This window comes from Camelina sativa, chromosome 18 (genome assembly GCF_000633955.1).
Source record: "Camelina sativa cultivar DH55 chromosome 18, Cs, whole genome shotgun sequence".
NCBI classification, from domain to species: domain Eukaryota; kingdom Viridiplantae; phylum Streptophyta; class Magnoliopsida; order Brassicales; family Brassicaceae; genus Camelina; species Camelina sativa.
The window spans coordinates 18,532,169-18,545,212 of NC_025702.1; the positions used below are offsets into that span (position 1 = coordinate 18,532,169).

Here is a 13,044-nt window from a genome sequence, read left to right on the forward strand (position 1 = left end):
GAAGCTGGTTTTAAGACGATGGAGGAGTCACATCCGGCTCTGGGTTATCATCGTCTTCCATTTCATCTTCACCTGTAGAGTCCCTGGAGATTTAAGAGATATCAATTAAATTCTAAAAATCACTTGTTACAATGAGAGAGTAGGTTGGAGTAACTAGGATGAAGCGTTTTTTTTTACCTGTCCATACTTGGGCCATCAAGACCTGAGAAACCATGAAGAGGTTTATCGTCATCGTCACTGTCTGATTCATAAGCTGCAGTTCCACTCCAGATGCGAGGCTTTGGTCTCGTCTCCATGTCATCTTCCGGCTAAAGATTTTCATTCAGATAAACAGATTTTGAGTCAGTCCCAATAAAATATGACGAAACTAAAACAGCAGAGTGAGATACACAGCAACAGATTATTGAAAATTACCTCGTCCAAAACTCGATTTACTGGTGGTGTATGCTGAAACTGCACGCTAGGTGCATGCATTAGTCCCGAAAGTTGTTCCAGCAACGTGTTCCTGAAATTTTAACAACTCATTTCTCTAAGGTCAAATGACCTCATCGACAAAGCCACTTATATTCAGTAGTTAAAAGCTATGGGCATGTGAAACTTTTGTGAACTAGTGGAACCAGCTTAAAGATAAAATCATATGTTCTATAACGATTTACTATCTGAGGGAGCATCACTAGCATCTTTAAAAAAAAAAAAGTGGATGGGTAGAGTTCGCTGGCAGCCAAAAGTACAATGACCATAAAAGGGGAAGTAGGAGATCTTACCTTATTTTCTCCATATCTTTTGGTGTGTTTAAATTCTCCATTGGACCTGGGTCGACATGAAGCGTATAATCTGGGCCGAAATACTCAAAATACTCATTGAATGGGAGATTGTTGTCCGGCTCTACTCCAACCGCTACTGCAGTCTGCAACGAGGCAACAGAAACAAACCTTTCAAGAACAAAAACTTATAAAATTATCTCAAAAAACATAGAAGAAGTGCAAAAGAGATGAAAAGACCTCATAACACCAGCAACGGGCAACATTTCGTATAGTATACCCTCCACCACCCAAGACCATGAGAGGAATGTTGTAAGATCTTAAGAATCGGAGGCAATCAGCATGACCCTTGACTGATAAGTTGAAGCAACCCAACCGATCACCGCTTAAGGAGTCAGCCCCACACTGAAGAACAACTGCTTCTGGCTGATACACCTCCATAACCTTCTGGATAAGAGGTCTAAACAAGCTGCGGAAACTCTCATCGTCCATACCATCGTTTAATGGAACATTTAGAGCGTAGTATTTCCCATTATCTGCGCCGACGTCTCTTATGTGACCAGTTCCTGGGAAAAAGTCCCCAAATTTGTGGAAAGAAACAGTCATAACTCTATCAGTGGTGTAAAACGCTTCTTCCACTCCATCTCCATGATGGACATCGATGTCTACGTAGAGAACCCGCTGCAAACAAAATTGGATGAAAGCACTAAGATGTAAGCAATGGAAACATTGTTGCATGCTCAACATTATGAAGGATGCTATCAGATTACAATATCACAGGAACGGAATCCAAAATTAGAAAAATTTAAAGAATCAGATGATGGTAAACAAAGAGGAACATCTCTTGTTCTAATGCTCTGATGCACTTGACCTAATGCAAGATCCTAAAGGTAATATGCAATTAAGGAACATGACAGAATCAAAATAATCACACAATGCTTCTCGGTTTCAGGTGAATTAATAGAAAAACCACTCAACACGATAAGCTTTAAACCCTAAAATTTACAGAAGAGCAACTACGAACAAGGCTAAGAGATGAGATAATAACAAAGAATCGAGAATTTACCCTAAACATCTTGAGCAACTCAAGAATCCCAAGCACGATGTCATTAACATAGCAAAACCCAGAGGCCTCGCTTTTCTTGGCATGGTGAAGCCCACCGCCCCAATTGATAGCGATATCAGCGTCCTGCCTATTTAATTTGACGGCGGCGCCAATGGAACCACCGGCGGAAGCACGGCAAAAATCAAAAAGCCCGTCGAAGACAGGACAGTCCTCGCCGACATTGAATCGCCTTAGGTTTCGTGCAGAGGAAGGATCGCCCATAGATTCCGGCGAAACGGAAGCGAGGAAATCAACGTAATCGGGAGAATGAAAGCGGCCGATATCGGAGGCGTCGGCGAGGTTAGGACGGCTGATTTCTAAGCGACGGTGGAGGTGATAGTGGATGATTAGGCTATGAGCCATACGGATCCGGTGAGGTTTCATCGGATGTCCTTGACCGTAGTAGTAGTCACCGATCGTGGGCTCGTAGAAGTAACTGACTCGCCGCTTACGACCGTCGGGTCCCGACGGCAAGGAGATACCGCTTTCGTCTGCCTCCATGGTTCCTTCCTCTCTCTCTCTCTCTCTCTCTCTCTCTCACTCCGACTCAGAGTCTCTCTATTCCCAAGTTTTTTATTAACTCGGAGCAAAATTTGTCTAAGTAAAAGCCTGAGAAAAACTCATTAACAGGAATTGTTAGCGAGGCTTATTTATATACACGCACATTAAAAATTAGTTACATTATATAGAGAATCCATATTATCTTACACTTAACATATTATTATACATTCGATTCCTGAATTAGCATATTTTCCTAATTTTAATTTGGTTTTCCTAATGGTAGCCGGTAGACATTGTTTGACAAATAAATGTCAGTATTTTTTAGATAAGTTACACGTGAGGTGAATTTACCAATTTTTACGAAAAGCCATACTTAGAATATGTTGTTATTCTTTTTATTTTGTTCTTATCCAAGTTTTCAAAAGAAAACGATAAAAGAAGGCGATAAAAAGGCGATAAAAGAAGAACGTCCTAAGAATCCATCAACACTGTCGGTTGGCCTCACGCCGCCGACGAGAATCTCTCCTTTCTCCCTCCTCTTTCTTTCTACCCCCAGATAACCTCAATGTCACAATCTGAGCCACCATATCCGAAGGAATTAACCTGCAAAGGACCAACCTCGATTCCAGATCTAAACAAGGAGTCTTCGGACCATTTCAGATCTGGAGCAAGCTTACCCTTGTCTCCTCCACCTCCACCTCCTCCTCCATCCTTGTTGATTGAGAATGGTAATGTATCCCCTGACTCTTCACCTCCAATTTCTGAATCTTTACCTCTTCCTCCTCCTGCGATTAAAACTCCACCGGTAATAGAAGATATTGAGCTAATCTGGGCAGAAAGGTTTGACACTAGTCTTAGGAATCTCACAAAGGCTGCTAAACCATCTTACACAGAGGATGGTACTCCGAGAGTTCGTGCTCCTGCTGCAGTGATACTTAAAGCTTCAGATACTTGGAAAGACCACATAGTGGCCCATTTCCATGGCAATCCTCCACCTCCTGGAAAAATATTTGTTGATCTTAATCCTATCTGGGGTAAAAATGGTCGTATAAACATTCGTTGTCTAGCGAATGGACTTGTGCTCATTTATATTCCATCTGAAGCTACTCAGAAATGGGTTCTAGAGGTAGGATGTTGGCAAGCAGGGAACTGCCTTTTCACTGTCACTGCCTGGTCTCCGACTACTTCACTCACACCAGTTAAGCTCATATCACTCCCAATATGGGTTATTCTTAAAGACGTGCCTCCTCAGCTATATTCTCTCCCAGGTCTAAGTACAATTGCTTCTGGAATAGGAGAACCTCTCCATACAGAGAAGTTTCAGTTGCCTCCTCTGACTGCGGACACTAGAATCAAAGTCGAGATACTTCTCAAAAAGGAGCTCCCTCATTCAGTACTGGTGGAGGATGATGATGGAAACGAGATCAGAATTTGGGTTGAATATCCTCGGCTTCCGCCAAAGTGTGATTACTGTAGTGAGTTTGGTCATCTCTACCACCGTTGTCCTTCTGCACCAGCTATTACCGTATCAATATCAGCTCCTCCTATACCTACAGGGAGCACTGATGAAAGAACTTCGGCTGATGCTTCTAAGGTTACTGCAATCGCACCTCTGGCTAATGTTGCAACTCCTGCTATCAACTTAGGAAATCCTTCGGTGCAAGAGTTCAGACCTAAACCAACCCATCGATACATTGAATCTCCTCCTGCAGACTCTCTATCGGAATGGACGGTGGTCAAGCGTAGATCGAACTCACCTAAGAAAACTGATACTACGAACAAGGACAAAGCTGTTATAATACAGGAAAATAGCACTGTAGTTATTGGTGAAACTTCTAATTCTAAGTCTCAGGTGCTAGTGGGATCGACAGATTTGTCAAAGAATCAGAACACAGGAAGTTCTGTTCAGAGAGTTGGATTGACACAAGGGAAACAAGTGCATCCCGAAGGATCTAATAGGAGGACAAGGGCTATTGGATCCTCATTGTCAGCCAATCCTAACAAGTCTAAGAAAGGGACTCAGAAGAGTGTTAAGAACTCCATCAGTGGACGCCCAGGGAAGGGTCGTCCCCATCATCACGCTTGAAAGCTTAGCTTTCAACACCTTTTNGAAACAAGTGCATCCCGAAGGTTCTAATAGGAGGACAAGGGCTATTGGATCCTCATTGTCAGCCAATCCTAACAAGTCTAAGAAAGGGACTCAGAAGAGTGTTAAGAACTCCATCAGTGGACGCCCAGGGAAGGGTCGTCCCCATCATCACGCTTGAAAGCTTAGCTTTCAACACCTTTTGTCCATTGATGATGAAGATACAACTTTTTTGTTATAATATAAGGGGGTTAAATACCTCTAATAGACAGCAGGAGCTTAAGAGATGGATTCAGTCTCAAAGACCTCATATAGGAGGCATTTTGGAAACTCATGTGAATCAGGAGAGTGCTGACTCTATTTTGACTAATACCTTCCCAGGGTGGAGATGGGATTCTAGCTACTCATCTCAAGCAAGTAATGGAAGAATCTGGGTAGTGTGGGATCCTTCCCTTAGAGTGTTCATCTACAAAAAAACTGATCAGGTAATTGCTTGTGGCGTATTTGATACTTCAACGAATCAGTCTTGCTCAATCACCTTTGTGTATGGCCGGAACTGTATGATAGCTCGACGTGATCTATGGTTAACGCTTGAAGAGTTGCATCATTATAGAAGTCAACGTGATTTACCTTGGCTCATCCTCGGTGACTTCAACCAAATTCTACAGGCACAGGACCATTACTCTATGCTTTCCTATCCGCTTCCTCTGCGTGGTATGGAGGAATTCCAAGAGTGTATAGACAATTGCGAGTTGATGGATATGCCTGGTCGAGGATCTTCTCACACTTGGTACAATGGACAAGAGCTGAATCCAATGACAAGGAAACTGGACAGAGCGATGATAAATGAAGCTTGGTTGGATACTTATCCTCAGTCAATTGCCCTTTTTGATGCTCCAGGTGGTTTTGACCATTCTCCTATACTAGTCACAACCTCCACTGAAGTCGAGAGAAGGAAGGTACCTTTCAAGTTTTATAACTTCTTCTCTACTCATCCTGACTATGCAAGTATGCTTGAATCCGCTTGGAACAGACCAATTTTGAGAGGTACATTGATGTATGGACTTTGTCAGAAGCTTAAGGAAGTTAAGATCGGTTGTAAGGCACTAAATCGAAACAACTTCAGCAATATTCAGGCTAGAACAACAGAAGCACATGAAGCACTATTAAGGATTCAGTCTCAAGTCCTTAGCAGTCCATCTCAACAATTATTTTGTGAGGAGAAGGAACTAAAGAAAAAATGGTTGTTCTTGTCTTCGGCTGAAGAGTCATTCCTTAAGCAAAAATCGAGAATAAGATGGTACTCACAGGGTGATTCCAATACGAGATTCTTTCACAAGTTAGTCAAGGCTCATCAGGAAAGGAACAGAATTTGCTCCCTTCTCACTGATGATGATCACAGGATTTCAGAGGCGGTTCAGCTAAAGGAATTAATAGCAGACTACTACCAGAATTTGCTTGGAGTCAGGAATGATGCGGTACAACCGTTGTCTGTTCAGGAAATCAAAGATCTCACTCCATTCATGTGCAACAATGAATTGGCAACCAAACTCCAACTTATTCCAACTCTTGAGGAAGTAACAAGCACGTTATTTTTCCTTCCTCGTAATAAGGCGTCTAGACCAGATGGATTCACTGCGGATTTCTTTGTTAACTCATGGGGATTAGTTGGTCCTGATGTCATTGCTGCAGTCACTGAATTCTTCACAACTGGGAAGCTACTAAAGCAGACAAACGCTACCATTCTGGCGCTCATACCGAAGACTCTAACTTCAGAAAGACTGAACGAGTTCGGACCCGTTTCTTGCTGTAACACGATATACAAGATAATCTCAAGGTTGCTAGCAAGAAGACTAAAGCTCTTCACAAATCAAGCGGTTCAACGTAACCATGTTACATTCATCAAAGGGAGGCTTCTATGTGAGAATGTTCTCCTGGCTGCCGAATTGGTTGCAGACTTCAATAAGGAAGGACCTACCACCAGAGGATGCTTACAAATTGATATATCCAAGGCGTTTGATAATGTGGACTGGAACTTCTTGATCAACATTCTCAAGGCTTATGAATTGCCTCTAGTTTTGATCAAATGGTTGGTTACATGCTTTACGACTCCATCTTTTTCAGTGGCTTTTAATGGTGAACTCATAGGATACTTCTCGGGGCAAAAAGGGCTAAGGCAAGGTGACTCGATATCAGCTCCTCTATTCACTATGGTCATGGACATTCTATCAAGGAAGCTTGACTTGGCTACTACACAAGATTTGATCAGGCCTCATCCGATGTGTATTGATCCTCTCATCACCCGCTTAAGTTTCGCGGATGATCTTCTTGTGTTCTTTGATGGGTCGGAGGCATCCCTCACTGCAATTGTACAAGTTCTGGATCAGTTCAATCAAGCTTCGGGTTTGGGAATCAATCTGGCAAAGTCTTGCCTCTTCCTGGATGGCAACAATAGAGAGGAAACTCGGAGAATGGCATTATCTCTCAACCTAGTCCATGGATCTCTACCAGTCAGGTATCTCGGTGTTCCACTGATCACTCAGAAGCTCACTCCTTCAGACTACAGACCTTTAACTGATAAGGTCAAGGCTCGTATCTCGGGTTGGACACATCGCCACCTCTCCTTTGCGGGACGACTTCAGCTTCTACAATCAGTTATCAACAGTACCTTCAATTTCTGGGCCTCCATTTTTATTCTTCCAAACAAATGTATTGAGGAACTTGAACAAATTTGTAGTGCCTTCCTCTGGAAGGGAGTCACAAACTCTGCTCGTGGCGCAAAAGTCTCTTGGGAAGTTGTATGCGCACCAAAAACTGCAGGAGGTCTAGGGCTTAGAAGGCTCATGGATTGGAACCATATTTTTGGTTTGAAGCTAATTTGGTTAATCTTCTCCCAAGCTGGTTCTCTCTGAGTTTCATGGGTTAGGAAGCAACTTATTCAAGGAAGAAGCTTTTGGAATGCAGATTTCAGATCCTCAGGAAGTTGGATTTGGAGGAGGCTTGTTAAATTACGTCATTTGGCAAGACCCTTCATTTCATGTGAAATAGTATCTGGCAATGAAGCCTTGTTCTGGCATGATAACTGGACAGGACTGGGGCCTCTCATTGATGTCATTGGAGATTCTGGTCCGAGAGTTTCTGGTATAGGACTACTCTCAAAGGTCTCCCAAGCCGTGAGGAATGGGGGTTGGTCTATTACCCGAGGAAGGAATCCCCAAGTCCAACTACTGCGTGAATGTTTGCAGAATCATCATCCCCCGTTGGCTCGAACTGGTGGTGATGAGTTTTCTTGGAACCTAACTCCTGATCAATCCCGAGGTACGTTCCCCTCTCTTAAAACTTGGAGGCACTTGCATCCGCCTGGTGATACGGTTAGTTGGCACGCTCAGATATAGTTCAAGGAGAGAATCCCAAAGATGGCGTTTATGGCCTGGCTTACGGTTTTAAATAGGCTAACCACAAGAGACAGGCTGCCGAGATGGAATCTTCAAGTCCCTTCCAACTGTCTACTTTGTCATTCAGGGGAGGAGTCTCGAGACCATTTCTTTTTCCAGTGTTCGTATTCAAAGGTTCTGTGGCTCGATTTTTTTTGCTCCGTTTATACCATCTCAATCATCTACCTTCATGGGAACTCTGAGTTGGATCAAGAATCCTACCTCGAATAGGAAGCTCAATGTCATTTGCAAGATCGTCTACCAAGCTCTTATTTATTTCATCTGGACAGAACGCAACAGCAGACTACACTCACCCTCTTTCAAGTCCACGGATCAAATCAAGAAGGAGATACAACTATTGGTGAGGAGAAGAATCATCGGACTTGATAGCTCAAACATTTTTACCCCAGCAATTACTCCACAGGACACTTATCTGTATCTATGGTTCCATCACTTCCAGAATTACTAATATATTTAAGCTAGCACTCTTCTTATTTATATCGCTATTTTTTGTGAAGCTCCGGTGTAGAAACACTNAAAAAAAAAAAAAAAAAAAAAAAAAAAAAAAAAAAAAAAAAAAAAAAAAAAAAAAGAGAAGATGTTGTTAGAAAGAAAAAAAAGAATAGAAAACATTTTCTAGTTTTGCATGCCAACATTTGTCTAATTTCTTTTAGAATTTACTTGTGCCTCTCAAACTAACCCACAAAGGCACAAACAATTTTATTGAAGTAGTTTCAATACAATGTTACTTGAGAGAATTAAGAAATAGGCAAATGTGTTCTAATTTATATTTTAAAGGCAAATATGTTAAGATAACTTAAAGAATAAGAAGAATTGAGATCAGGTTAATTAAAAAGTGAATGTTTGCTCTCTACAACAGATTGTAGTAAACTTCAACTCGAAAAATAAACACTGATCATAAAGTGTTATCATAAATAATTAAAGCTTAATCTAATGACAAAACGAGAGAATCAATCACGTGAGTGATTCTCTCTACCAAGTCCTCTTTCCACCGTGAGGTACAAAGTTCGACGTTGATCTCGACCGTTTATCTCCAAACCCACCACCACCACCACCACGTCCTCCTCCTCTTGACCGGAAGTTTCGTCCACCACCAGAACCTGAAAAGTCAACAAAAATTGAATCAGATAGTAAGACCCACTAAGCGAAAGACTGGTTAGACTAAGATGAAATAAGAGAAACGAGTTTTCACCTCCGTAACCAGATGATCGCACTAGTGCGGACAGAGTAGGAGGTACAACTTGACCAGCTTCTTGAAGTATCTTTATAAGCTCTCTTGCAAACTTAGCATTGTCATGTGTAAAGAATGTAAAGGCCATTCCTTTAGCTCCTGCACGCCCTGTTCGACCAATCCTATGGATGTAATCCTCCAAGGTGTTTGGGAAATCATAGTTAACCACGCACTTTATGTCCTTCACATCTGCAAAAGAAAGAAGAAACACACAGTTGAGAGAGATGTAGATCATAGACTGATATGAAATGCAGGAAATGAACAGAAAACTATTTGTGTAAATGAGTTTGGTGTTTTAAAGCCTAGGAGGATGAACAGAACCCCTTATATCAAATGCAGGAAAAGAACAGAAAACTATTTGTGTAAATGAATTTGGTGTTTTAAAGCCTAGGAGGATGAACAGAACCCCTTATCCCTACATCTGCAGATCTGAAAAGATCAAGAAACTAAGAGCAACACATTTTTCCAAGTAAATGTGCCCACCTTAACTTGCAGGGATAAGGAGTGTGTGTGACTGTCGTTAAAACACTATTTATGCAATCGGGTGTCAGTCGCCCAGGCTGCTCAAAAACCAATCAGCTCCATGCCCGGGAGATGGATGCGGGAAACAAATTCTTCAAAGAAACTCCCTTTTCCTTTTCTTTCTAGTACCAGAGGAAACTGTGGAAAGCGGCAGCCAGGCGACATTTTTTTTTTTAATCTTTTAACCCCAAGAAAACGAAATGGTCTAAACTCTAATCCTCTCTAATGTAACACGGTTAATCCTACCAAGTCCCCTTGCTGCTACATCAGTGGCAGTCATTATCGGGCTTCGTCCACTCTTAAATTCTGCCAAAACTCGGTCTCTTTCCGACTGGTTCTTGTCACCATGTATGGCAAGAGCTGGCCATCCGTCCATTCTCAATTGTCTAGTCACTTGATCACACCCTCTCTTTGTCTCCACAAATATTAGAATTTTACTCCCATCCATTAACTGTTTAAGCAGTGCAAGGAGCCTATCAAACGAGAAAAAGCATAAGCACAAAAATCATAAAAGGAAGGAAAAGAAAGATTACATCTCTAGTTAAAGCAAAGTTAAGAACCTGTTGTATTTCTCTGGCGTTGGTACAATCTCGATTACTTGGTTGATAGACTGATTAGCTTTTAGATCTGTTGATCCAATAATGGCCTACAAAATACAATTGGTTTCAGTGAACAACATAAACATCCACTACTTTATTCAACGACAGTATACTCAATCCTAATTAAGTTAAACAGAATGTCAAGTAAACCTTATATGGATCTCGTAGAAACTGCCTGGCAAGAGATTCAACCTCTCGTGGCCATGTTGCACTCCAAAGAAGTGTCTGTCTATCAGGTCGAATCTGTGAACAAAAAGGTACAATTTCAACAAAAGCTGTATTGTTTCTTATCTAACTACTAGGACGGAACAAAAATTTGAGTAGAGAAGACCGAGCAATAAAATCTCATCGGTCAACACACCCTTTTCTTAATGACACTACAAGATAGGAAATACAAGCATACCTGAGATACAATCTTTCTAATTTGGGGTTCAAATCCCATGTCCAACATTCTGTCAGCCTCATCCAGCACAAGGTAAGTCACTCTCCTCAAATTAGTGTGTTGGCACTCCAGCATATCGGTCAAACGACCAGGTGTAGCAAATACAATCTCAACACCTGACAAGATAATGAATCATAAAGTTTTATGCTCCATCCAAGAACCAGACATGGAAAATGCTACAAAATTGAGATGAAAATAAAGTACCTCTTCTAAGATCGCGAATCTGTGGTCCTTTAGGAGCACCACCATAGATACAAGTACTTCTAACACCAGACCGCAACCCGAACCTCCTTGATTCCTCTTGTATCTGGACAGCTAATTCCCTCGTAGGGGCTAATATTAACACTATGGGTCCATCATCTTGACCTATAAACACCGAAACGATACACATAAGTAAACATGTGCCCTAAAAAAAAGAACGCAGCTAAAATCGGATTCTACTGATAAAGAGTTATAATAATACTCACCCAATCGAGGTTGTGCACTTACGTGAACCAAAGCTGGTAACAAGTAAGCCAATGTCTTACCAGAGCCAGTCTCAGCAATACCAATCAAATCCCTACCCTTTAAAGCCATTGGCCATCCCTGAGCTTGTATAGGTGTTGGCTCAGTAAATCCCAGTTTAGCAATTGCTTCGAGAATATTATCTAACCATTGAACCAAGAACCCAAATTAGATAAAAAAATTACCAAAATTTCCTCAACTCAGATCACATCCCCAACCAAAGGAAGAAAAAAAACACACTTTGAGCAATCAAATGAAATACCTGGGAAATTAGCATCTTGGAACAACTTAATAGGCTTAGGAACATCACGACCTTCAACAGAGATATCCCTCTCGGTTCTGTACATGGCAACATCTTGCTCCGTCATGGCCTGCACAGAAGGACTCTCAACGTAAAAGTTCTTCTCGAAATGTACAAGATTCCCAAAATTCTGCTTGGGAAGAGAAACGCTATCTAGCTCTCTATTACTCGATCCACCACGTCCTCCCCAATTCCCTCCGCCGTTTCTATCCCCGTATTGACCGTATCCACCTCTTCCGCCACCACCACCGCGACCAACAGAGAAACCACTAGTGGGTGGGTGGAAAGATGGGTACCGATTATTATAACCGGAATTGTCACCTGCCATTACATGAGACGGCCCATATCCTCCTCCACCACCGCCACCACTGTAACGTGGGTTGTATGGTGCGGCGGAAGGATCCATTGGCTGAGACGAACCAACTGGGGCGCTAAAGTAACACAGATAATTATAAAGGTTAACAGATCGAAGGAAACCAAAACGAAGAAATTGGTCGATTGATTGATTGATTGATTGATTTCACTTACCCAGAGCGTTGGCGATACGAATTTGGATCAGCAAATCTACGATCATAGGAGCTCATCGTGACTTAAGAAGAGATTGCTAGTGTTCTTGTTCTTGTTGTCTCTCTCTCTCTCTCTCTCTGTCGCTTAAGTTCTTCAACAGCGTAGTAACCTTAGATTCGAATTTGAGTGCTGGAAGACGACGAAAAGCCGCAAAACGGAACAAAAAAAGATAAAAAGCTTAGATATTTTTTTATGATTCGTTTTTTGGACAGTAATATTCCCAATTTAGTAACCCTAATTTCCAATTTTATTTTTGTTCTTTTTTTGTTTCCTCTAATTTGTTGTGGCAATATGATAGATATGGGCCATGGCCCATGAGTAACCCACTTAATGGGCTATACACCACTGGACTATCGTTTTTGTCTTCTCTCTTCTTTTTTTTGGGTCCTCTTACGAAAGTAGGTTTTTGAGAAGAGTGATGGGATTTTCAGACTTGCCATCTACACCGTTCTTTTTTTTTGGAATATAATATACCATGTATGCTTCTTCTTCTTTCTTTTTTTTTTACAGTTGAAATAAGTATTATCTTTGACTTGACCCTTAACATGTGACAATATTACATGGACTAAGGTCTAAGGTATTACTTAACTAACATGTTTATAATTTTCAAACCTAATAAATGTCCTTGTAGCAAAAACATAAAAAGAAAAGGGAAAAATAAAGGCATAAATAAAGTCAACATTCAAAACTAATAACATTAACATTTGAAGAGACCACTAATAAGATGTTACGAATCAGCATTCAATACTTGATTATTTCTATGACTAATTTCTTTTGTTTGATGATCAATAGAAGAATCAGTCTACAATAAATGACCCTCTCTACTTTGTTGAAGAGGAAAAAAAAGATATCTTTCTTAAATGGAATCAATTAAAATAAAAGAATATTCCGTTATTGGAATACTAACAGAATTGTCCAAAATGCCCCATACAAGGTCCATACGCGGAAGGATCCCATCCCACTCCCCTTC

General features: G+C 41.2%; 2 protein-coding genes across 4 annotated transcripts; both read right to left on the bottom strand.

Moving 5' to 3' along the window:
• On the bottom strand, window positions 1-2,486 carry LOC104762449 (histone deacetylase 6). Its single transcript, XM_010485732.2, has 6 exons — window positions 1,828-2,486; window positions 1,002-1,442; window positions 765-907; window positions 415-505; window positions 178-308; window positions 1-83 (listed from the first exon to the last, which is right to left on the bottom strand). Exons 1-6 carry the CDS (start codon window positions 2,365-2,367, stop codon window positions 11-13), a joined length of 1,419 nt encoding a protein of 472 aa, XP_010484034.1. The 5' UTR covers window positions 2,368-2,486; the 3' UTR covers window positions 1-10.
• LOC104762451 (DEAD-box ATP-dependent RNA helicase 30) lies at window positions 8,701-12,275 on the bottom strand. 3 transcript variants are annotated; one of them, XM_010485736.2, is made up of 10 exons: window positions 12,036-12,275; window positions 11,469-11,938; window positions 11,170-11,349; window positions 10,907-11,068; window positions 10,664-10,818; window positions 10,411-10,503; window positions 10,222-10,307; window positions 9,908-10,134; window positions 9,101-9,328; window positions 8,701-9,008 (listed from the first exon to the last, which is right to left on the bottom strand). In XM_010485736.2, the coding sequence occupies exons 1-10, from the start codon at window positions 12,089-12,091 to the stop codon at window positions 8,881-8,883; spliced, it is 1,785 nt and encodes a 594-aa protein (XP_010484038.1). In that variant the 5' UTR covers window positions 12,092-12,275; the 3' UTR covers window positions 8,701-8,880. The 3 variants fall into 3 exon arrangements, with proteins under 3 accessions (XP_010484038.1, XP_019096032.1, XP_010484039.1); XM_019240487.1 differs by having other exon boundaries at window positions 11,469-11,577; window positions 12,036-12,123; XM_010485737.2 differs by lacking the exons at window positions 8,701-9,008; window positions 9,101-9,328 and adding an exon at window positions 9,701-9,799.